The sequence below is a fragment of the Phyllostomus discolor genome, chromosome 1, assembly GCF_004126475.2.
Source record: "Phyllostomus discolor isolate MPI-MPIP mPhyDis1 chromosome 1, mPhyDis1.pri.v3, whole genome shotgun sequence".
Classification (NCBI taxonomy): domain Eukaryota; kingdom Metazoa; phylum Chordata; class Mammalia; order Chiroptera; family Phyllostomidae; genus Phyllostomus; species Phyllostomus discolor.
In genome coordinates, this window is record NC_040903.2 from 208,856,139 (window position 1) to 208,881,756 (window position 25,618).

Here is a 25,618-nt window from a genome sequence, read left to right on the forward strand (position 1 = left end):
CAGGCAATCCTACTCTATATTGACATTCTCCTTCTTATAATAACTACAACAGTAATAAAAACAGCAAGAAAATACTGCCATAAGAAACACCTCTGTGTGTCCATTTTTCCACTTGGGGAGGTATAGATTAGGAGGACAGAGTCCTAAAACTGGACTGCTGAGCTACAACATACTTACATATGAAATCTTGATAATTGCTGCAAATTTTTTTAAAAGATTTTATTCATCCATTTTCAGAGAGGGAAGGGAGGGAGAAAGAGAGAAAGAGAGAAACATCAATGTGCAGTTGCTGGGGGCCGTGGCCTGCAACCCAGGCATGTGACCTGACTGGGAATCGAACCTGCGACACTTTGGTTCGCAGCCTGTGCTCAATCCACTGAGCTACCAAATTGTTTTAACAAATATTTTCTTCTAACAAGCTACAGCCATTTATCTACACCATCAGCAGTGAATGTATGCCTTTTAAAAAAATGTTTTCACCTTGTTGTTATCATTATCTTTGGTTTTTCTACTCTAAAAGGCATTTCCAGGACACGGAAGTTTTGAAGGTACAAAAGAAAGAAGAGAGGAAGAAAACCTGAGTCTGCAGCAGTTGGACTTGATATGTTTTCAGTGGGAGTAAAGACCTACTCTCCTCATAACCGAAGAGCACAGTGGGACCATCAAGGGTCCACCTTCGTGACAACAATTACACATGAACAAGTAAGTAAATCTGGTATGTTCTCAGCAGCTGTGAGGCACATCTCATCAATGGGAGTCCCCTCCCCCACAATTTATCAATGTATAATTACACTGAGATTTACTTACAGTCCAACAACCTAATTCATTACCAAGATGCTTGTATAGACTACTGGTTTCTTGATTAAACTAAAAGAAACATTTTTGTTATATGAAAATGATTATATCTCAATTCTTTGATGTTTTGCTAAATGATCTTCTTTAGACACAGAATGGCTCATATTCTGTATCTATAAAATATGACTAGAAATAACTTCAACTTCCACATAAGATCGTCATGAGGCCTAAATGAGCTATTACGGGATGATCCTGGGCCAGATCTGCATTAAGAACTTATTACATGGTGACTATGAGCTACTGTTATTATTTGTAGACATCAATAACAATTAGAGAACTGAAAAATATGGCCAAGTTTAACTGCAATGATTTAAAAATACAATTCGAATTTATGATATCCTGAATTAAGCTATTCTCTCAATGTAAGCATAACTGCAAGGTTTAGAAATGCTTGACATATATTTCTACAAAGTAATATTCGGGTCTAATTGGTTTTAGGTAGTAGTCAGCCAAAGAAATTTTCTTACATAATTGGTATTTCAGAGCAATATTCAGGAGATATCGGGTTTTTATTCAAGCACAATTAACGCTTTGAAAGATTTCCATGTGACGGTAGCTGGAGCGCCAGATGACGCACTCGGACACTGCGTCTGTCAGAAGCATAAAAATAACACAGATATCACACAGATAATGTGCCACTCCAAAAGCACACCATCTCTCCAACTTTAAACCACTGCCGTCCTCTCTAAACCCAGCACATCCCACCTTTCCTTTCTTCTGCCTTTCCCGGCAACACTCCTTTAGCGTGGTTTCCGTGTCTGATCTGACTCTCCCTCTTCCCCTCTGCGCACTCCCTGCTGCTGCTGTGACCAATGGCTGCAGCCCTGGCGGCTCAGAACAACAAGGATGTAGCACTTTATGCTGCAGTTTAGAGGTGCGACACGCATGTCTCCGGGCTAAAAGCAGGATGCAGTGGGGCTGCATTTATTCTGAAAGCTCTAAGAGAAAGTCCACCTTCTGCCTTTCCCATTTCCCAGAGGCAGCCTGCACGCCTCGGCTCACGGCCCCTCCCTCCACCTTCAAAGTCAGCGATGGCCGCTACGTCACGTCTCACACTGCGTCACTCTGACCTCTTCTGCAGTCACATCTCCATCCGACTCCCTTCTTCTGCCGTCCTCTTCTTCCACTTTTGAGGGCCACTGCGGTTACGCTGTGCTCACCCAGATCATCCAGGATTACCTCCCCATTTTAAGGTCAGCAGACTAGCAATTTTAGTCCCACCCGCAACCTTACTCCTCCCTTGTCATGTAACACAACGTATGTATAGATTCTAAGAAATAGGATGTGGGCATCTTTGGTGTTCAGTTATTCTGCCTACCACAGCCTCTGCTTACTTCCTAACACACTAGGGTACAATTCCCACTTCCCTGATACCACCAGAGTCTCAGCTTTAAAATAATCTCATGTTACCAAAGCCAATGGACACTGTCCAGTCCTCGTACTGCTTGACCTTTCAGCTGCACACTGCAGACCGAGGGGAAGAATACTTCAGACAGAGCCAAGCGAGACGGGCACAAGAACCACCACTGAGCGTCCAGCTCAAACCAAGTTCCTCATAACGGTTATAATAAAACCCCTTAATCTGGGGGCAGTGTATCACGCAGAAAAGGCTGAAAGGTTCATTAGTAACTTGTAGGCCATGTGTGTAACCCAAGTGCCTTGCTCGAGATCACACACTTCATAGGTGACGAAGCTGGAACTGAAATCCAAGTCCATCTGCCTCCAGAATCCAAAGGCTCCGCATGATGGGACCTCACTACCATGCTGCCCAGGACTCTCTCTGCACCGTGTTCACCTTTACCTTTTCACAGTCTTCTCATGCTCCACGCATTTTCCTGTCTTCACCATCACAGATGCTGGGGGGACCTCTGTGTCTGGACTGTCCTTCCCTGTCACCCCCTGCTGCTCCTTAAGTTACACTTTAAATGTCACTTCTCTGAGAAGGTCTTCCCTGATAACCCAGATTAGATTTAAGTCTTTTCATTACATGCTCCCATTAGCACCCTCTGCGTCTTCTTCCAACTACTTATCTCAAGGGTAATTGCTTAATTGTGCACTAATTTATTTAACCTCTGTCCCACTTTTGGATTATAAGGCCCCGAGGACAAGAATCTTGTCCAGGTTGTTTGCTATTATATCCAAGAACCTGACACTTAGAAACCAGGCAAATATTTGCTGCGTGCATGAAGAGTTTTAGAACAGACTATATTTTGATGCACTTCACCTATTGTAGGTATCAAAGGGGCCGAGATCCCAAAGAGTCCTCCAGGAAATCTGTATGAAGAATTTGAAGACACATTATCAACTCTCTGCTGAGCATCATTTATTCTTTCACTTTCAAGTCCTGCAAGGCTCCTGTACTTCTAAACTAGCTCAGTTAGGCCCCTGGTCTGTGACAAAAATGCTTCACCCAAAGGTCCGGGTGAAGTTTATTTCTACAGAAGTAACAAGTTAGAATGCTAAAGATTTCTACCAATGTCTAATAATTCTAGTAATGTGGCACAATATGTCCTTAAAAAGATAATTTAAAATTGCAATGTTGCAACACCAGATTCTTTATTGTTTCCTTTAAAAGAAGGAGGAGGAGGAGGAGAAGAAAAAAAAAAGGGCCCTGTTCAGTGTAGCTAAGTTGGTTGGAGGGTTGTCCCATAGACTGAAAGATCGTGGGTTCGATTCCCAGTCAGGGCACATACCTAGGTTGTGGGTTTAATCTCCGGTTAGGGCACATGGGAGAAGGCAACCCTCGCATCAATGTCTCTCCCCCCCCTTACCACTTTCTCTCTCTCTAAAAGCAATGAAAAATGTCCTCTATTGGAGATTAAAAACAAAAGAGATTACTTTTCTCTATTTTACTAGAATTATGTACCTTTAACTTAGGTCAATTTTTTTTCATGTTAGGGATATAAGATACATTTATTTCACTCAATGACACTTACGTTACACAGATATTTAACAGCAAGTAGATTTTGTTTTGTTGTTACAGGGCTGCTTATGCTCAGTCACATTTCATTTTGGATTCAGAACAGCAAAGTGTGCGTGTGTGTGTGTGTGTGTGTGTGTCCGTCTCTGTACTGAGTATAGGACGATGGGTAGAAACTGGAAGACAGAGAATCAGGCTTTAACTAGTAAAAAATTTTTTTAGAGGTTGTGTGTCCTTTTATTCATTTTTTACCATTATTCAGGTATAGTTGTCTCATTTTTCCACCACCACAACACCCCCAACCCTCAATCCTTCCCCTCTTTGGCTTTGTCCATGGGTCCTTTATACACGTTCCTTGACAGCCCTTTCCCTCCAGTCCCCTGTTAAAAATTGTTTAATAGTAAATTAATCTTGAGAATCTGAAGATCTTCAAAAAATTTCCAGGATTCTAGCAACTCCCTAAGAGACAAAATTACTCCTCTAGTGCTGAGAATATCTTATGGGGCTATCATTAAGTACACTGTATTGTGTATTCGAAAGTTGCTAAGAGAGATCAGCTGCTGAGGACCTCTGCACATCTGGCTGGACTTAACGTTGCACCAGAAACCTCTCCATTGTTCACAGTGTGTGTGCTTCTTCTAACGGATGGAGAAACTGAAACCCGCTGGAGATGGTGAGTTCGATAACCCCCCGAGGATGACTGGAAACCACAGAAACGACCAAAACGGCACTGCTATCCACCGAGCATGGAAGAGGGCAGCCAGGGAGAGAGCCGGTCCGGGCTCCCGTCCATGCAATCTCAGGGACACCGGCTCCTGGGTGGGGCAGCGCGAGAACTGGGAGAGAGAAGGGCCAAGTCCCACGCTGCCCGCTTTCAAGAGAAGATTCTCTGTTCTGCTTTCACTCTCTCAACACCCACTTCTTTCTAGTAACACTCTGACTGACCTGTGGTCATCTAACCTTTGTATCTCAAGTTTTCATACTTCTCCTTGTGGTGGCACCACAAGAGCTACTGTTAGTCCTGTTATTTCCGCCAGGTTCAGACCCCCTTCCACCCACCACCATGGACAGTTCCTTGCTGGTCTTTTATTTTTTCTTCCTACATATTTTTCTCTTCCTTCAGACATGCCTCACATACATTAATTTCCACACTTTCTGGTTCTTATTTCCACCTACTCTTCCTCCTCCAGACCGCTTAAATCCTTCCTGATTGCTCCTTTTTCTTGTCTTGTATCTGAAGTGCAGTCTTAACATGATGTGCCATCTACAACTGAAAGTCATTTCTTTTTAATGTCGTGCCAAAGTCACCTCACTTTTCCTTTTGGTTTTAGCTCAACACTCTAACAGCAGCTCCTGTGAAAGCCTTCCGGCTTATCAAAATCATTACAAAGTTCTGACTGAGGCATCAATTTCTCAGTGTTGTGAATGAGTCATATTTACTTCAAAGCAAAGGAGCTTCTCAGTTGCTGTCTGCTTTGTTCTCTCTGTACAGTAGACTGCAATGTATCATGAACTGTTTTGTTGCTGTCTCAGCAAGCATCATCACCCTCGCAAGTTCTGAGATGAATTAATATTCAAAAGTGAAACTTCAGTATTTTCAGCATCTTTAACTCCCTGAAAGGATGACTCATGCTGAGAGAACTGTCAATAAGGCCGGGTGGCACTCATTACTCAGAGTGCTGCTCAGAATCACCTTTATAAATAACCGTTGTAATTTGCTTCTTTAGTATCTTATAAATTCTCCTGATTAATCTGACAGTTTAAACAGTCATAGATCAGCTGGTGTTTTGACAAAATTACCACTAACAGAGATCAGAGAACACCAAAAAAAATTGTTTTTTTACAGACTTTTCCCACATGGAATTCCTTCCCACTGTTAGCTGAAATGAATACAATTTTAAAGAAAATAGAAGAGATGAAAACATTTTTATATTTCTTGTGTAACCTTGCAGAGGTACGGAAAAGTTACAAAAGGAGATCTGGTTTCCATGTTACAAGATTTGGAAAGGCTAAAAAAATATAAAGGAGAGAACCCATGAAAGTCACATGATGCCACTGGACATAAAATAGACATAAATTATTAAAATTAATAATTAAAAAGATACTAGTAATATAGAATTCTCTTTTTTTAAGATTTTATTTATTTATTTTTAGAGAGGGAAGGGAGGGAGATAGAGAGAGAGAGAGAGAGAAACATCAATGTGTGGTTGCTGGGGGTCATGGCCTGCAACCCAGGCAGGTACCCTGACTGGGAATCGAACCTGCGACACTTTGGTTCGCAGCCCGTGCTCAATCCACTGAGCTACGCCAGCCGGGGTATAGAATTCTTTTAAGAATACGACTTCTAAGATAGGTTTACAGGAGGGGTCAACAAATTATAGCCCAAAGGCCAAATCTAGCCCCCTGCTGCTGACCCCTGACTTGGAGGAGAGCAGAAACCATATAAATGGTTGGAAGGCAATCACAATGAAATGAAGCATACTGTAGGAAAAAATCATACGTACTCAGTTCTGATAGAAATGCTATCTTTCGTATCTGGCACATGTCAAAAGTAAGCATCTGTCAAGATAATACCGACATTGTAATAATCATCATTTTGAGAGGCCTGCGCTGATCGGGCAAATTGTATCCTAAAGGCAAAGCCTGGTCAAACATCTAGTGAGGCATGGACCCGCGCAGAAGCATGACAGCAACTTGGAACTGAGTCTCCACACCTTCTCCCCAAATAGCTCAGAAAACAGCAAGAACGACTGCACACCTCCATGATCTACACTTTCAGCGAAACTCAGAGACAAATAAAACCCACACGCACCAAACAGCATGCCGTGGATTGGCTGAGAAAGCACCGAAGTGTCCACTGGTGAATGAAGAGGTAAAGAAAATGTAGTACATACTACATAAAGCCCTAGAGGAGAACATAAGCAGAAAAATCGCAGATATTTCACACAGCAACATTTTTACTGATCTGTCCCCTAGAGCAAGGGACATAAAGGAAAGAATAAACACATGGAATCTCATCAAAATAAAAAGCTTTTGCACGGCTAAAGAAAACAGTATTAAAATAAAAAGAGAACCAACTGTATGGGAAAACATATTTGCCAATGATACCTCAGACAAGGATTTAATCTCCAAAATATACAAAGAACTTACATGACTCCACTCTAAGAAGACAAGCAACCCATGAAAAAGTGGGTAAAGGACTTGAACAGACACTTCTCCAAAGAGGACATACAGAGAATCCAGAGACACATGAAAAGATGCTCAGTATTGCTAGCTATCAGAGAGATGCAAATTAAAACCACAATGAGATACCACTTCACACCAGTCAGAATGGCCATCATAAACAACAAACAACAAGTGTTGGAGAGGTTGTGGAGAAAAGGGGACCCTAGTGCACTGCTGGTGGGACTGCAGACTGGTACAACGCCTATGGAAAACAGTATGGAATTTTCTCAGAAAACTAAAAATGGATCTGCCTTTTGACCCAGCAATCCCACTGCTGGGACTATATCCTAAGAACCCTGAAACACCAATCCAAAAGAACCTATGCACCCCAACGTTCATAGCAGCACAATCTACAATAGCCGGGTGTTGGAAGCAACCCAGGTGCCCATCAGTAAATGAATGGATCAAAAAACTGTGGTACATTTACACAATGGAATTCTATGCAGCAGAAAGAAAGAAGGAGCTCCTACCCTTTGCAACAGCATGGATGTAACTGGAACGCATTATGCTAAGCGAAATAAGCCAGGCGGTGAAAGACAAATACCATATGATCTCACCTTTAACAGGAACCTAAACAACAAAACAAACAAGCAAAATATAACCAAAGACACTGAAATAGAGAACAGGCCGACAGTGACCAGAGGGGAGAGGGGAGGGAATTTTAGGGGAAAAGGGGAAGGGTTTACAGGAACAAGTATAAAGGACACATGGACAAAAACTGGGGGGGAGGGGTGGTAATGGGAGGGAGGTGGGGAGGGCTGGGGGGGTGGGCTGGGATGGGAGTTAAAGACAGAAAACTGTACTTGAACAACAATTAAAATTTAAAAAATGTTTTAAAAAAAAGAAAATGTAGTACATATACACAAGGGAATGATGCTCGGCAGAACAAAGAATGCAGTCTCACCATCTGTGACAACATGGATGCGCCTTCAGGGCGCTATGCTAAGTGAAATACATTGGCGAAAAGACAGGACCATATGACTCACTTAAGTGTGAAATCTAAAAAACAAAAGAAACACCCCAACAAGCTCAGAGATACAGAAAACAGTCTGGTGGTTGCCAGAGGTGAGGGGGGGAATCAAAAGGTGCACATTTCCAGTTACACAACAGTTACGTCACAGGGACGTAATGGGGACGTAATGGACACGGCGACGATGGTTGATACTGCCGCAGTGCACATTGGGAAGCTGCTGAGAGAGTAAATCCTCCCGTTTTCATCACAACATCAGCGCCGAAATTCTGTAGCTGTGTATGGGGACAGATGTTAACCAGACTTCAATACATTCGAATATCGAATCACTGTGTTGTATACCTGAAACTAATAAAATGTATATAAATTATACCTCAATTTTTAAAAATCTGTTTAAAAAAAGTAAAAAGAAATGAAGTCTATTTCCCCACCCACTCAGTCTGGCATTAGGAGCAAGGCTGCAGGAGTTCTGGAGTTCCCCAGGAAGACCCGCAGCCTCTGCCTTCACCTGGTGGCTGTCCCCGTGAGATGCCCTGAGACTGCCTGCTAAGGAGAAGCTGCCTACCACGCTGGAGGGTGAGAGGCGGCATGAAGGGTGGAGGGGAAGGGAGGTGCCCCGGCCGACAGCCAGCACCAGCTGTCAGACACGAGAGTGAAACCATCGCGGCCCTCCCAGCCCAGCCAACTCCCCAGCTGACCACCACGTGTGCGAGTCCAGGTGAAACCAGCAGAGCTCTGTCCAGCAAACCCATAGAATCACGAGGAAAGAGCTCACTGTTTAGGCAACTACATTGTAGAGTGGTTATCCAGCAATAAATAACTCGTACCATTGGGTATTTCAAAATGAAAATTTGTTAACTGGAAAAGGTAGACATCATTAACTGAAAGAAGTAAAAAAATCTGGTTACCAATTATAGAAACAGGACGACCTCATTTTCATTAGACATTCATTCACGCAGACACATACACAAAAAGATCTAGACGGACATATACTAATTAGTACCAGAGGGAAGAAATATAACGAGATAAACTCTAGGTAGTTAAAATAGGTTTTCCTTTGTTTATTCTGGCTTTTTTTTCACATCTTCTATTTGCATACAGATGCTTTTATAGACATAAAATAGTTTTTAAAAATATCATATTTCTAGAAGTCCTATAGAGTTAACTTACTCATCATATTAAAAGGGTAGCTGGGTCCCTGAAGAGCTCATTACACAAATTCCTGCTATTAACTTCTAATAGTACATGAAACTGAATAAAGTCAGGTAGTCAACAAACCTGCAGAGATAGTTACGGGCTGAACTGTGTCCCCCACGCCAAATTTACACAGTAAAGCCCTAACCCCAGTACCTCCAAGTGTGACTAGATTTAGAGACAAGGCCTTCAGAGAGGTGACTGAGTTATTAAAATGAGAGCCTTAGGGTGGGCCCTGATCCAATCTGCCTGGTGTCCTCATAAGAGCAGGGACTTGGAAAACAAAAGCAACCCCAGGGCTATCCATGCACCGAAAAGGCCCATGGGAAAACGCAGGCAGAGGGTGGCCACCTGCAATTGGAGGAGAAAAGCCTGGAACAGACCCTTTCCCATGCCCTCAAAAGAAACCAACCCCATGGCACCTCGCTCTTGCACTCCAGCCGCCAGGACCGCGAGGAACTAAATCTGTGCTGCTGAAGCCACCCGTCTGTGACAATTTGTCACGGCAGCCCTAGCAAACTCAGAAAGACTAGGTTTACAGCACAGTGTTTGGAAAACTGGCCCAGGGTGTCTGCTAAGCACGGCAAACAGAAGACTGAACCACAAAAACAGCATGTAATCAAGCCCTGCTCTAGATTTCTGAAAATGTTAGTCTTTCAGGTCAAATAACAACTATAAACATGCACACAGAGAAACTGCATTACACTTATCAACCAGTGTCACTCCAATAAATTCAATAAGAATGAAACTAAATTAAATCCACGGAGAGGAGGGCCTGCTTTCCGGACACACTGCCCTGCTTACGGCGGAACCAGTCTGTTTGGTCCGCGTTCTAGCCTCGGGCTGGCGCGAGAAATGGGTTTCCTCACTTTGTTTTGTGTTCGTTCATTTATGGGGCCCTGACAAAGAACACAAGTAATGGAGGACCAACAACTAAAAAGGACTACTTTTTTAAAATCCAATACAAAACATTTCACTTATCTACCTTTAAGTTGAAAACATTATTGACAACAAGTACACTCTTTCAGCAAACAACAGAAACAGATGGAGCGCAGTTCCGGCGAGAGAGCAGGAAAGAGGGAGAGCAGCGGCGGTGCGGTGGCACAGCGCCCGGAGTCTGGGCTCTGGCAGCTCCGGGCTGGTGCCCGCTGCACGCTGCAGGCTCGCCATGCACTGCTATGAGCTGGCTTATTGCAGAGGCAGAACAAGACAAGCGTTTCTCAGCCAGCCTTCAGGGCCTCCCTCAGGCTTCCTTGGAGACTCGGGCGAGGAACAGAAACAAACTGGTAGGGCTTGGTGCCCTTGAGCTCAGACTCGGGCAGAGCTGCTCGCTTCTATTTGTTTTCCATCGGAATGCTTTCATTTTCACTTAAGGGAAGGATTCTGCTGCTACAAATATTTGAAATCACTCTAACGAAACGTTCTGTCCCCACAGCCTAAAAATCCTAAGGAATGCGTACTTTGAAATGAGTCAGTAACACAGCCAAGCGGGAGCACACAGGATGCAGAGCGAAGGGCCACATGCCACACACTCGCTGGAACAACAGGCAGAGACCACATTAGTGTGGGGACTCAGGACAGGAGAGACGACAGCCCAGATGTAGCAGGGATTTAGGACTGTTGGTTGCTGGCAAGCACTGCAAAATGAAACCGTAAGTGTAACTTCATGACTCAAAAAGTGAATGCAACTTTAGGCATCATTAATAAAAGTGTAATTTCCAAAATGAGAGCATTCAATAAAATTGCCAAACATGTATTTAAAAACTTGCTTGTGCTACCAATAATCAAAGAATACAGGGAGCATTGTCTGGCATACTTTGATAGGAGTCCGACCTGAGTTCCTATCTTCCTGCTCAAGCTCACACAACATATGTAACATCAAGAAATGCAGCTTCCAGAACCTTTGACAGCGCTAATGAGGAGATCTGGCAGCGTTAGTGAAACTACGGATAACACCTAGTGTGGCGCTGGCACACTGCAGGCACTCAAGAATAGCTAGTGCCTAGAGCACTGCCTGAACTCTAGCGCGTCGAATTGTCAGACAGTTTGAAAACAGAGGCTCATAAAACATAAATGCAAATCATTACAAGAATGGGACTGAAGGTGTAACACGTGAAACAAGGATGGCAGAGGGCAGCACTGGAAGTATTGCCATTTCTGGTGGGAAGAGAAAAGGGTGAGACTTTTCAGCAAAGCAATCCGGCAGTATTGCGCGGAGGAAACTCCCCAAGTCCCTGCACAGCGGTCCAAGACCACCCGGGAAAGGACAGGGTTCAGAGGGCATCTGTGGGCAGAAATGGGGGCGATTGAAGGGGGGTGACTGAGTATCTCCCTTGTACACACAGGTTTTTCACCTGAAAAGCAAAACACCTCTAAGAAGTCTTGTCTTTCTTTTTTTAATTTTTGCCACTCAACGATGCCCATAACGCCCCTTTGTCAGTCCACACCAGCACATTCTGGAGAACGCTGAAAGGAGACACTGCGCCCCACTTCGCTGCTCGGCTCCCCACATCGGAACGGAAGCCGGTGACTCAAGTGTTTCTTAAGATTCATAAAGGAGTGTGAAACACAAGCATAAATTTCTCCAGGCTGGATGGTCCCAAATCCACAGCAATTCGTGATGTTTAGGAAATACCACCACACAGAGAAACATGAACTGAAGATACTCACTTCTTCTAAATTCAAAATATGTTACCCCTGACTGCACTACAACGCAACCTCGCCGCCCCCAGGTGTGTCCGCAAGAAGCCCGACGACAGCTGACACTCACCTAAAATGAGATGCAGCTTGGTTTCCGTCTGGAAGGCGTAGTGCAGCGTCACCAGAAACGGCGACTGCCTGATGTGCTCCAGGACCTGCCGCTCCGTCCTGGTGTGCTCCGTGGTTTTGGCCTTCTGCACGATCGTCGCCTTTTTCAAGACTTTCATGGCGTATAGCTTCCCGGCATCATGCCCACTTATCTTACGGACTAGAAACACTTTTCCATAAGCTGAAAAAGAGAGAAAGAATTAAAATGCTACACAAGCAGAAAGGTAATTTATTGGAAGTTGCACATTACGATGCATGCACACAAACACTCTTTGAATGAAAAAGTGTCCTTAGTAACGTTGCAAATAGTTCTTTGACAGATTTCTTCAGTTTTATTCCAAACGTGTTTCTGAGTCTAACCCTCAGTATTTACATATCCAACCACTGCTGACAAAGTTATGCTTTCACTCTTACTGTTATTCTTTCAATATTTTTAGCTGTAGAAAGTAGCTGTTACGGTCGATTAACCACACTCCAATTCTGGAACAGCTATGACGTTTCAGATATCAGATAAAACCTCTAGGGTTTGCTATTGACGTAAATGAATAAAAACAGTTCTTAATCTCATACACACGATAAAGCATGTACCTCAAGTACCGCTCTAAACTTATTTTAAAAGTCTAAAGCAATCTAAGCTGACATATAAAAAAAGAGATCTTCAGATTTACAATACTGACAGAAACCCCTTTATATCTCTGGGAAGTAACTCACAGCTTACTAGGTCAACCTTGCCGCCTTTTCCCTAAGCAGGGGCCTGCTGGGCAAATCCTGTGGGCGAGGCTGGAGCCCTGTGGGCGGGGCTGGGGCCCTGTGGGCACTGTGCCTCTGGGGCAGAGCAGGCATCTGCACTGGTTTAGAGAAGGGGGAGAGGGCAGGAAGAGGTGGGAGGAGACAGAGCAGGCACAGGAGGTCCCCATTTCATCCTCACTAGGTACGATCAAGTATCTTCGCTTTTAAAAAATGCAAACCCCTTCTCGGATGGTTAAGCCCAGCCCCCCCCCCACCCCCAAAATTAACCCTTTAACCAGACCATTCAGGAGTCAGAGTTCTGACCCAGACCAGTGCTTCCACACTGCCCACGCCGCTCCAGGATTCGCCCATATTTCTGTTCTGATCCACCACTAGAATAAAAGACCTTAGCGGAAGGGCTCTGGTGCCCTGTGTGCTGTGCGGTTCAGGGCTTGGGGAAGTGATCAGTACAGACGCGTGACGTGCACTGGACCGGTGAGTGACTGGACCACTTCTGAGGAGGGAAAACCAACACTGTTGCGGACTGGTCTATGCGCAGGCTCTGTGCCGAACGCGCCGCACATGTGGATTCACTCAGTCCTCAGAGCAGCCAGTGCCGCCCTCTCAGCAATCCCACCTCACAGACGAGGGAACGGGTGCAGAAGGAACTGGCCCAAGGACATGGATAAGAAGTGGCAGAACCCATTCAAATGCAACAGTGTGACACAGAGGCCACGGTCACCATAATGAATAAAAAAATGATCCTTCACAAATACATACTAGAAATCAGATACTCTGGATTTTAATAAAATCAGCACCATGAACACATTCTGGAATACAGAAGAAGTTCACAAAATGTGTGTCTTATCTCACTGTAAATAAAATAATTAGAGATGGAGATTTTAGGAAGGCAGAAGTGAACCAAAACACAAAATGCAATCCTAGCAAATTTGAAGTATAAATAATTTAAAAGTTCGTCTACTCAGAAACATTGAAATGAAGGCTGAAAAACATTCTAATGAAGTGCTCAGCTTCCACAGAGTAGCCACTTACAAACTCCGGAGAAAGCAAAGTCCTGGACAAGCAGGGGGCTGCTGTGTTCCCCACACACCCGGCACCCAGCCTGCTTCCCAGCCCCAGAGCTCGGTGGTCCTTAGAAACCCTGCTGTCAACCCATCCTCTCCGGTAAAAAACATCTTCCTCCAGCATCACTGGAAGACGCTGCTCAGCTTCTTCCCAGCAGTCATGTCTGCCCCTCAGCTCAGGTGTCGACCACGGCGCCACTAGGTGTTAGCACGCGACACCCAGCACTTGCCTGGCACTTCAGAGCCATGCTGACTCACTGCACTCCTGTGGCCCCCATTCGACAGACGAGGAAACTGAAGTGGAGTGGAGGTAGGTCGCTTGCCCAAGGTCACACGTATCCATTCAGCCCGACCCCGGAGCCCGTACTCTAGCTGGGCTCCCACCGCCTCCCTGAAGTGAATGAGCTCAGAGTCAAGTGAATAAGGAGCCAGATGAACAGAAGTCACCACGCAGGCTGGGTGACATCGGGGTGGAGTGGGCCCAGCACTACTGCCCCAAGGGAAGGAAGTTGTGTACAGAAGCCCATTTTGTTGATGGGGGATGCAAATATTAGAAAACGTTCCCTATATTGAGTGGAAAAGGGCCTTTTCATAATATTCATCTGTCGGTCCTTCTATACCCTCTGGACAAAAAAAAAAAAAAGAATATTAGCCTCTACACGATAACGTTTTAAACATATTAAAGCATGATTATGTCATTTCACCTACACAAAATGTCCTTATTCCTTAAACCAATCTTAGAGTAAATGATTTGAGAGTTCTCACCACTAGGAGGTTCCCCTGATGTGCTCTGTGAATTTGTAAGTATTTTTCTTTGATTTCTTTCCTATTACTTTCAAAAAGGTTGTATTTAACTCCAAGTAAATGAGGTAGCATAGCGTGCTACTGTATGTGGTCACCTAATAAATCATCCTCATTGCACATTACATGCTGTCTGGTCAAAGAATACACTGCCGTCCTCCTTGCTGTGGGATGCTATTCGGAAGTTTTCCGATGATACGAGCTAAAGAGCACATCTCCTGCCAGTGCAGTTATTTCCATCTATCGGGAAAATCACAGGGAAAAACAATGATGACATTCAGAAATCTTTTGTTTTTACTTTAATAATTGCCATAATTAACTAAAGCTACACGTGGCAAGTGCCAAATAGAAGCTTATGTCAACAAAATTCAAGGAGTGCCTTCCAATGTTCCCAACAACAAACATTTCAGACAAACAGGATCTTAATGAGGAGTAGGCTGCCTAGCAAAAACAGAGCTGCCTCCAAACAGCCTGTTTCTGAGGCGCCGCGGGCTGTTTACCACACTGCAAAGGGGGAAGCCAGCACGCTCCCTCCGGGACGGACCTGGAAGGCGCCGCGCTCCCTGGCCCGGCTCAGCCGGTTTGCAGATCGGTACAGAGGGCAAAAGGAAGTGCACCTTCTGTTGAATGGTGCCACCCACCCCACAGTCGCCTACATGTTTTCCAATATTTTAAGAAACTGGAATTGGTGGCAATATTATTTCCTTTTAGCTGCAGCTAGGTGAATGGATGGGTTGACTTCTAGAGCAGCCAACTCCTCGCTTCCATTTGTTATGTGTGTGCTGACATTGAAGAATTCCTGTTTTGAAAGCATCTTTTGTTGTGCGTGTGCTGATGTCAGTTGAAAAATTCCTGTTCTTAAAGCATCATGTGGGATCTGCAAAAGCTACCAATGGTGAAAACTCTTCTGGCCAAAAAAGATCAAAACCAGTACTTCCTGCCCCTAAAGTGGAATTTAGGCAACACATGTGTGTTTGCTGCTTAGGTAAAAAGACTAAGCTTCATACTTGAACATGACTCTGATCTCTATATCAACATGCAGTGGCTTCCAATACTCTCATTAGCAATCTTCGTAGAAGGCTCGTGCATCTTATTAAGTTCACCAGAGCCAGGGCCTTATGAGACACTCAGTTAAGAAATGTAAGCAGAAGAGGGGATGGAGTTCATTGGTCTTCCAGAGGACTGCCCTTGAAGCAGTTGAGTGAACTTGATGTAGAAGTGCTACTTATTTTGGGACTGAGGTAAAGTAAATTCTACAAATAAATGACAAGGACTAATTCCAGACTTGGCTTGACAGACACCTGTGCCCATATGGATGGGGTACATCTTTCAGCCCTCAGCCCGGCACACGGCCTTCTGGATGCCGCTGGAAACCCCAGCGCTCTCGCAGCCACGCAGCTGTTTGGGAGAGAGAACTGGGACGAGACAACTCTGTGCATCTCCCCAGAGCTGGAGAAAGACCCGCACAGGCCGGAGGGAAACGACAGGTATCTTAGGAAGGTTACTCCTGTTCAAACTGAAGTGTGGGTTTATCATTCTGCTCTACCTGACATGGAACAACGCTGACAAATCTTGTTCATGATGATCTCAGCGGCTGGACGACAAAGGAATTAATGTGAAGGGAACTCCACAGTGCCAGGGGAAAGTGTCTAGTTCCTTAGAGCCGGTATCAGTTTGCTTTCCAAAATGCAGACTCTTATTCAAAAGCAACCCTCTCACTGAAACTTATTTTGAGCATTATTAAACTAATCTCCTTATTTTATTTCTCAAATTTGAATTCACTAATAAATTTTAGGACGTAGTTTGTAATCTCTGCATTAAAATAATAAGATTAATTTGTACAGATATTTTTATAGTCTGTAAAAGCAATCAATTTATTAAGCCAGAAATTAAATGCATGCAAAACTTGTGTATGCTTACGTGCATTATTCTGGAGGAAAAAGTACAAACTGTTGTTGTTCTAGAAGGGCTCTGGTTTACTTTCTTCATTACAGCGCTCACCTAGAACACGCGGCCCTCGCCGGGGGCTGACTGGCTCGCCGCTGTGTGGTCACCGCTTTCTGTCACTCAAAGCCTTGTTACCACTGCTTAAAACTGGACAATTGGACAAACTGCCTACAAGCCATGCCACACTTCAGGTCGACACTGAACTTGTAGCATAAACTACGGTACTTGAATTACTGCCTTTTTTGAAAAAGAAAAAAGAGGCGGAAACTCTCTTAGTGACTTCCATTTAGACAACTCCCAGCCCTGACTGATACTCCCTCTGTAACCCACACGGCCACACACTGAGCGCCGATCACTGGCTGCCGGTGCCGTGTGCCCCGTGCAGTGCAACTGTCTGCTTACCCCGGTCACCGACGCTCACTGCCCTGCCTGTGCATGCCTGTCATTGCTGTTCTTACTACAGTTTAACTGAGTCTTGCATTACCATGTGAATGTGAATGTGAATGTGAAAGAGAAAAAGGAGGTCGAATGCTTTGGAAGAACTAGAGAAAAACAAGACATTTCAAAAGAACTGCTGAAAAATGAGATGTGGGTGAAATGACTATAAAAGAAGGCTAGAGGGGAAATCATGAAAATCTAAAAGGCTTTTATACTTAGATTATTTCAATGTGTCTGGTTCTCACTCCATTTTATTAAAGAATCCAAAATAATTCTAGCCAATGCATTACAAGTGTGGTTTACGCATGATAAACCATTAAGAACCTGTTCTCAAAGAAAGAGTTTTGTGCCTACATCCAAAGACTGGCAAGTGAATATGTATTTACACATTTTAAGTGAAAAGTAGGATGTTCAAAATACATGAGGCCTTTTCAGAAAAAGTCCAGCCAGTGTTAACATAACGAGAATGATTTACAGAACACAGATGTAACCTGGCAGCCAAAGAGAGTGGACTGGAATGCACATGCGTGAACAATGACACCTTCACTGTACTAGTCAGTGGGTTCGTGGATGTCGCTGAGTGAGTCCGTGCACTGCGTGGTCATTGCATTAAAAATGGCTGAACAAGTAAAGCAATAAATTGGCATCAAATTTTGCGTTAAGCTTGAACATTCCTCCGCAGAAATTATCTGGATGATTCGGAAGGCTTTGGGACGATGCAGTGAGTGCAGCGCAAGTAAAAGTGTGGCACAGACGCTTCAAAGCGGCTTGTGCTTCCAGAGCAGAAGGAAAGCACGCCGCAGCTGGAAGGACTCTGTGAGGTCCCAAGGCGCCTTCTTTGAAGAGGGCTGAGACATCATTGTCCTACATACCACGTTTCTTGCATCTTCTTCAATAAAGGCCTCTCGGTGTCACAGGGCATGGCTGGATGCTTTCTGGACAGACCTCATATGTTTATATACATCCTTTTACAATAATTTTCCATTTTAACTTTTTTAACATTTTTGATTAGCCTAAAGTACCAGTCATGTCATGTGAGTTTCCACTAACGCAAGGACCACATTCATCGCTGCTGAACTTCACCCCTCTCTCATCCTTCGGGATAACTGAAATCGTGTTAAAGGGTGACTGGGCCATCACCCACACCAGCTATGCCTGCCAGCTTGCCTCCCCCTCCGTTTGGTAAACACACCTTTTCTGCTGTCATCCAAATTGTTGTTAAAAATGTAACCCTTCCTGCTCAAACCCCTTAATTTCCCATGGCTCTTAAAGAGAACCCTTAACATAACCTAAACCATCTGGCTTCTACCTAACCCTCCCCACCCTCCCACTGCCTTACTGGGCTAACCCCTCAGGCACCCGGCCCTTCTTGACTTCCCAGACCAGAATGAGTCCTCTAATTTTATCCTCTTCTAACACCTGGCATTCTCTGTCACAGAAATGATCAGAAACATTAATGTTCATTTATTTGCACGGTTGCTTCATCATCTAACTCCCACTGGACTGTAAATTCCAGAAAATAATGGCCTGTCTGATGTTACCCACTTTGTATCATTGATAAGTAACTCTGAGGCTGGCACATCATGGAAACTCAGTGTTGAATGCATGGGGTGGGGGTGGGAATGAACAAACAAGCCAGCAAACAGGAAGAGATCAAAGAAACAGCTCTGGGAGCATGCAGCCAGATACCCTCTTCTCGGCTGACAATGTGGGACAAAGTTGAAGAGACCAGCAGTGCAGACTCGCAGTCTGGAGCCACTGCCAGCCGACTCTTTCCTTCAGGGAAGGAACAATGAGCTTTCACAAAGCAATTCCCCTTAGTTTGTGGACTAAATCTGATTGCTGGCAATATTCCCCGGCCAAAGTGAACTCAGGAACCTTAGCTGTCCCCATTCTAGGACAGGAAAATATCTTAACATAGTGACATCTGTACATGGCCACAACTATGTGAGAACTAATTATAATGCCTGGCCACATTCCTTTCTCACATATAATAAATTTGGGGAAAGATTTCTCTCTCTCCACATGTGATACGTTCTGGTCACTGGCAATCAGTTCACCCGTCCTCCTCTCCCTGTTCCCCTGTACACCCTCCTTTCCCCGCAAGACATCAGTGTCAGAAATGAAACCAAACAAGAAATACACCCCTGGAACTCTCAATCTCACTGCCCTGCCCTTGGAAACTGGCATTATTATTAATAGGCCAGCCAAATGTACAAGGTCAGTAATGCCGGGGACAGCAGACATCAAGCTCTGGTAAAGCCTCCATCACCGAAAGAGCTCTTAAGAGAAGCAGCTTCATTTAAGTATTGCCAGCACACAATGGATACGCAGAGTTCAATGGTGAAACTCACCAAAACCTGGAATTTCTAAAGACTCAACTGAACTCAAGAATCAGTGTTGTGCCTTCCGGCCAAGATGGAGGTGTAGGTAGATACATTTTGACTCCTCGCACAAGCAAAAGAAAGACAACAACAAATTTGAAAACAACAAATAACCAGAACTTCCCCAAAATTGAACTGTATGGAAGTCCGATAACCAAGGAGTTACAGAAGAAACATTCATTCAGACTGGCAGGAGGGGTGGAAATGGGCAGCCAGGTGGCGAGGACGTGAGGCAAGGTGGCAGCTGGAGGACTGGGGTGGGTGAGGTGGCAGCTGGTGGACCAGATGGTCCCACAATCGCATGTGGATAAACCAGGAGGAACAACTGGGGAGCAAAACAGACCGAGCAACCCAGGGATCCTGAGTGGGGATAAAGCCTCAGAAACTGTGGGGGTTGCAGCAGCAGGAGAAACTCCCAGTCTCACAGGAGAGTCCACAGGAGGGGCCCATGGGGTCCTAGAACATATACAAACCCACCCACCCAGGAATCAGCACCAGAAGGGCCCAATTTTCTTGTGGGTAGCAGGGGAAGTAACTGATAGCCAGCCAAGAAAGAGGCATTGTTCCCTCTTGGACCCCTCCCCCACAGACAGCCCCACAATGCAGCAACATGGGTTGCCCCGACCTGGCAAATACCTAAGGCTACGCTTCTCACTATGTAACAGCTGTGTTGAGACAAAGAGATATGGCCCAAATAAAAGAACAGATCAAAGCTCCAAAACGGAAACTAAGTGGTGAAGAAATAGCCAACCTCAGAAACAGAGTTCGAAACACTGGTATTCAGGATGCTCACAGAATTGGTTGAATATGGTCACAAAATAGAGGAAAAAATGAAGGCTATGCAAAGTGAAATAAAGGAAAATGTACAGGGAACCAACAGTGAAGGGAAGGAAACTGGGACTCAAATCAACAGTTTGGAGCAGAAGAAAGAAATAAACATTCAGCCAGAACAGAATGAAGAAACAAGAATTCAGAAAAATAAGGAGAGGCTTAGGAACCTCTGGGACAACTTTAAATGTTTAAACACCCAAATCACAGGGGTACCAGAAGGAGAAGAGGAAGAGCAAGAAATTGAAATTCCTTTGAAAACATAATGAAGGAGAACTCCAATCTGGCAAAGGAAAGAGACTTCCAGGAAGTCCAGGGAGCTCAGAGAGTCCCAAAGAAGTTGGACCCAAGGAAGCACACACCAAGGCACATCATAATTATATTACCCAAAATTAAAGACAAAGAGAATCTTAAAATCAACAAGAGAAAAGGAGACAGTTACATACAAATGAGTGCCTATAAGACTATCAGCTGATTTCTCAAAAGAAACCTTATAGACAAGAAGGTGCTGGAAAGAAGTATTCAAAGTCATGAAAGGTAAGGACCTACATCCAAGATTACTCTATCCAGCAAAACTATCATTTAGAATGGAAGGGCAGATAAAGTGCTTCCCAGATAAGGTCAAGTTAAAGGACTTTATCATCACCGAGCCCTTATTATAGGAATGTTAAAGGGACATGTCTACAAAAAAGATGATGATCAAAAATATGAACAGTAAAATGACAACAAATTCACAACTGTCAACAACTGAACCTAAAAAAAACAAAAAACAAAAAACAAAGTAAGCAAACAACTAGAACAGGAATAGATTCACAGAAATGGAGATTACACGGAGGGTTATCAGTGGGGAGGGGTGGGGGGAGAATGGGGGAAAAGGTACAGAGAATAAGAAGCATAAATGGTGGGTACAAAATAGGCAGGGGGAGGTTAAGAATAGTATGGGAAATGGGGAAGCCAAAGAACTATATGTTCGACCCGTGGACATGAGCTAAGGCTGGGAATGTGGGTGGGAGGGGTGTACAGGGCAGAGGAGAATAAAGGGGAGAAGAAAAATGGGACAACTGCAATAGTGCAATCAATAAAATACATATTTTTAAAAAGGCTCATCTGAAACATTGGCTTAATCAGACCCCAGTGAGTACTCAGTGATCAAGCGTCCCAGTGATTCTCTACCATCCACCCTGTGTTAAGACCCATCAACGGGGGCACCTCCCCTGGACCACAGCACCGGTTAAGAAAGACTTGACTCAGAAAGAGCCTTCAGTAAATTTAATCTGTGGGTCCCTTTTTGAAGAGACTACATAAAATAAAGTTTGTTTTTTTTCAAGACTATCTCTGGATCTTTTGTTAAAAACCCCATTCTCATATTATTTAATGCCTATGATACAGGAGCCACTTGATAATTTCGGTGCTTGTTAAAGTCTCCGTAGACCAAATTTTTCAAACTGTGAGCTGTGACCCATTGGTGGATGATGGTATTTGGTGGGTATAACCAACGTGTTACAAAATTAAAATAGTAGAACTGAATATATACTGAAAGTGTTTCATGGCACTTCCGCTGCCTCTTTATATATATGCACATGCATGTGCACACGTGAATGCACACAAATCTGAGTACAAGGGAAGGAAAAAGAATACAAGGAGGGCGGCACAGAATCATGGTTAAAAACAGCCTGGAGCTGACCACCTGGGTCTGGGTCCTAGATGTGCTACTTAGACACAGTGTGACCTCGGGCGAAATAGTTAACTAACGTAACTGTCTCAGCTTCCTCACTAGGGATCGTAATAGCTCCTACATCCTATGTTTTGGGGATTAAATAAATTAATGTAAGCATCTACGGTAAGGCCTGGCAGAAAATAAACACTGTGTAAATGTTAGCGGAAAAAAGTTTGTGTCTATATGTCTATACACACACATAAACACACATACTAAGTTGCAATATAAAAATGTGCCTATTTCAACCTATGGGGAATAGTCAAGAAAGCATGAAAGCCACTCTTCTACATGAATTTACATGCCTTTGCTTTAAAAAAATTATGTAGGTCAAAGAATTTTCTCTTTATCCCCACCTCTTTTTAACCTCAGAATTAAATTTAAGACTCAGTTATAATGACTACCTCATTCCAAGGGTCTACAACAGCTACTTTGCTTTCCTTCTTTCAGCTTTTGTTGTCTTTTTTTTTTTAGGGTTTTTTTTCTACCTTTGAAAACGTCCTTAAACCTCTTTGAAAATGGGTAAATCTCAGAACACATTTAAAACATAATGTACTTGACTTTACATATTTATCAAACAGAAGCACTAATTCCTAAATTCCTTCACACAACGTTTATTTTAATTACCAACTAAATCCCAAATATTAAAAAGAACCTATTAAGCTAAATATTTCAATGTAATTTTAAAACAAAAAAAAGGGAGAATTTGAGCCATTTCATATACCTAATTTTTGTTAGCCACTTTTTGCCAGGATTTGTAAAATAATAAAAACAAAATTTCTAAGATTAATAAAGGCAGAATGATGAAAACAGATTAATCTTCTAACACGTAAGGCAAAGACAGGAACCCGAAACATGCCTGATTAAATAAAAAGATGCTAAAAGTAAACAAAAGAGACGTAATAATCAACAGTGATTGTGTGAGAGAGACTGAGGTAGGCCATTTGCTTAGGACGTAAACATCTCCTCTCTAGAAGATACATAATAAGGAAGATCCAGAAAAGATAGGAAAGTGTCAGCATTCTCGACTTAACCCGATTTTAGTTTGTAAACTAAACTTGGTTAGTAACTAACTTGGTTAGTTAACCAAGAGCCACTTGACTCATGTGCTGCACTGCGTTCATGGCCACAGACAGCCGTGCAGCTGGGTCGGGACCACGGATCAGTCCACTTTCTCAAGAATGGTGCCAGCTTCGAAAAAAGGATTTACCATGTCAGAAAGCTGGAAAGAAAAAACTGTCACAGATTAACTGTTTGCAGATTCCATTTATGCACACTGCATCGGTTTGAATAATTAAAGACTGATTGCATAATGATCTTCTAGATGAGCATTTTTTAAGTTTCAGAGAAAGCACTAGAACACCACATCCATGAACCCAGCTCAAAATCGCATGCATTTACATAGGTAGCTGTGGCCAGTTCCTGACTATCTCCATCCGAATACCCCGTGTAACCACAGGCCATCTCTTAACCCCGGTCCCAAGGGATTTGAAAACTAAAGAGCTGGGTCCGGCAGGAAAGAAGAAAAAGCTGCAAAGGAAACCGTGTCCTGTGAGGTCCGGAATTGGAGAAGACTCCCCATGGATGTGATCGCCAGAGGACCTTGCTAAAAGAAAAACACAAGAAAACAAGGGCATAAGGACGGCTGAGACGCACATTCATAAATCATTCTCTGTTTACACCTCAACGAACAAGCTGTCCACCCAGCTAAACAGTTACGTCTTACTGGCCAGTGTTAGTGACCATCTGCAAATGGTGCCCTGCCAGGTCCCACCTTTACAGGCTGGTGCCCGCATGCACCTGCTGCTAGCAGCCCACAGCTGTCCTCTTCTCTGCAGTAAGGCCTAAGGTGGCACAGGAGCCACAGCCTCGCCTGAGAGGTTACATGCCGCTGTTCCCTACCCCACCCTACCCAAGCAGCCTGCAGGCAACGACCACCACGGGCACAAAAGGCTTGCCCCCTCACTCTGGCTCCCAAACTTCCCGTGGGTTCAGGCTGGATCTAGACCCCAGCTTAAACCACACGCTGCTTAGGCCCTTCCCCTCCTTGCTGCTTCCCTCCCTCTCTCCTGAAAGCATTGCTGCGAGAAATCACATGGGCCCAAATCCCTGTCCCAGGCCCTGCTTCTAGTGAACAATTCAGTAATAAACTCAGCTGCATTTGCTCTAGGGAGACAATATCAACCACACCATCATATGGGATCATCTTTTGATTGTGGCATACAATGTCACGAACATTTAACCTCTCTGATTTCCATAAGCACTGTAGACTTACACTGAAGCATAGGGTACCGTGGGTATACACGGATGCGAAATTTTCTTTCGACAAGCTTTTCTGATTGACAATTTTGACAATTTAATGAATACATGCTTTTAAAAGTACTATTTTTAATAGGGATACTTTCCAAACACCTAAGAGAATAAAGTGACGAATGATGACTAAGCCATCATAGCTCCTAAAACAGTCTTTTATGTGATAAAGTTATTTTTCCCCCTCCCTCCCTCTTGTCACCAAAAAGTAGCTGTGTCATTAAGGTGCCTAGTGCAATTTCTAGCACCCTCTTGTGGCAAATTACCCAGGGGAATTAGAATTACGTCTTAATAAATAAAATGTATTTCTGAAAAGTCTTCAGTAAGAAAACAAAGAAAAATTGTAAAGGCCTCCCTGTCAGAGATGATTTTCCTAGAGCCTGGGACCAGTGGGTAAGGAACCATCAGAGTGCACGTTTGAAGGTGGCGCTGCAGGTTGGGTGACAGCCCACAGAGAGCCTCTGCTCGACACAGAGGTATTTCCACAGGACAGCTTGTAAGGTCTGCTGTTTCAGATGAAAAGAAAAATCCACACGAAAAGGAAGAAATGACCTTCCTACAAGGGCGCCAGGGACCAGGGAGGCAGGCAAGTGGCCGTTGCCCATCAGCCAGTACAGAGGCCAGGCATTCTGAACGTCTGTGCTCTGCAGGCATGCACGCCAAAGGTTTTATACGCCTGGAAATAATTCTACCTTACACAAATACCAGGTTCCTGCTGTATTATTCAACTTGCAAGCTTGTGGTAATATATACATTTAAAATGCTCACTACTCTATCCCCAGCACTTGCCTCTTGATAATACATGTGAACGAATGAATTCCAAGAGCAACAGGAATGGACCGAAAGGTTTTAAATAGAGAAGTGACAAGCTCTCTAGAAGGGTCATTATTATAAAGATCACTCAGGAAAGACTTCTGGCTGTCCCATGGAGAAGGGATTAGGAAGGAACAGCCTGGAACTTGGAAGATCTCTAGGGAGTTGTATTTCCCTACTGCTGGACATATTTTAGGCAAATAAAATATTTGTTAGGATATGACATTCACTTATGTATAAGCTAATCTGAGACCTTGGTAATGGGTTATATCAGCTCTTTTAGAAACTGGGTTTCTTTCCCCTTTAGCTGTATAAATAGCTGAAGTTTATGTCTCATTTACTGTGTGTTAGGCAATCTAAATATTTTATTACTCATTTTATATATATTTCAGCATAAGACCGTTAACCTAAAATACAAAAAGGTTGTTAGGCACCTAAAGTGTTTGAATAGTTAAGAGAAGACTAATAAGAAATACATTTTCATTTGACATGTTATTTTTAAGGTAATTCACAAATCAACATCTTAGAAATGATAAAATTTCAACATGTCATTTGTAAAATATTTGTTCACTTGTTAGATTGTTATTATTAGAAATA

The 25,618-nt window shown here is 43.7% G+C and overlaps 1 protein-coding gene across 2 annotated transcripts in view; it reads right to left on the minus strand.

The window, feature by feature from the left end:
- The window catches only part of RPS6KA5 (ribosomal protein S6 kinase A5), a 125,944-nt gene that overhangs the window by 61,673 nt on the left and 38,653 nt on the right, over positions 1-25,618 (minus strand). For both annotated transcript variants that reach the window (XM_028507812.2, XM_036013192.1), the window contains exon 3: positions 11,935-12,153. In XM_028507812.2, coding sequence (XP_028363613.1) covers positions 11,935-12,153 — 219 coding nt within the window. The remainder of the gene's footprint in view (positions 1-11,934; positions 12,154-25,618) is intronic.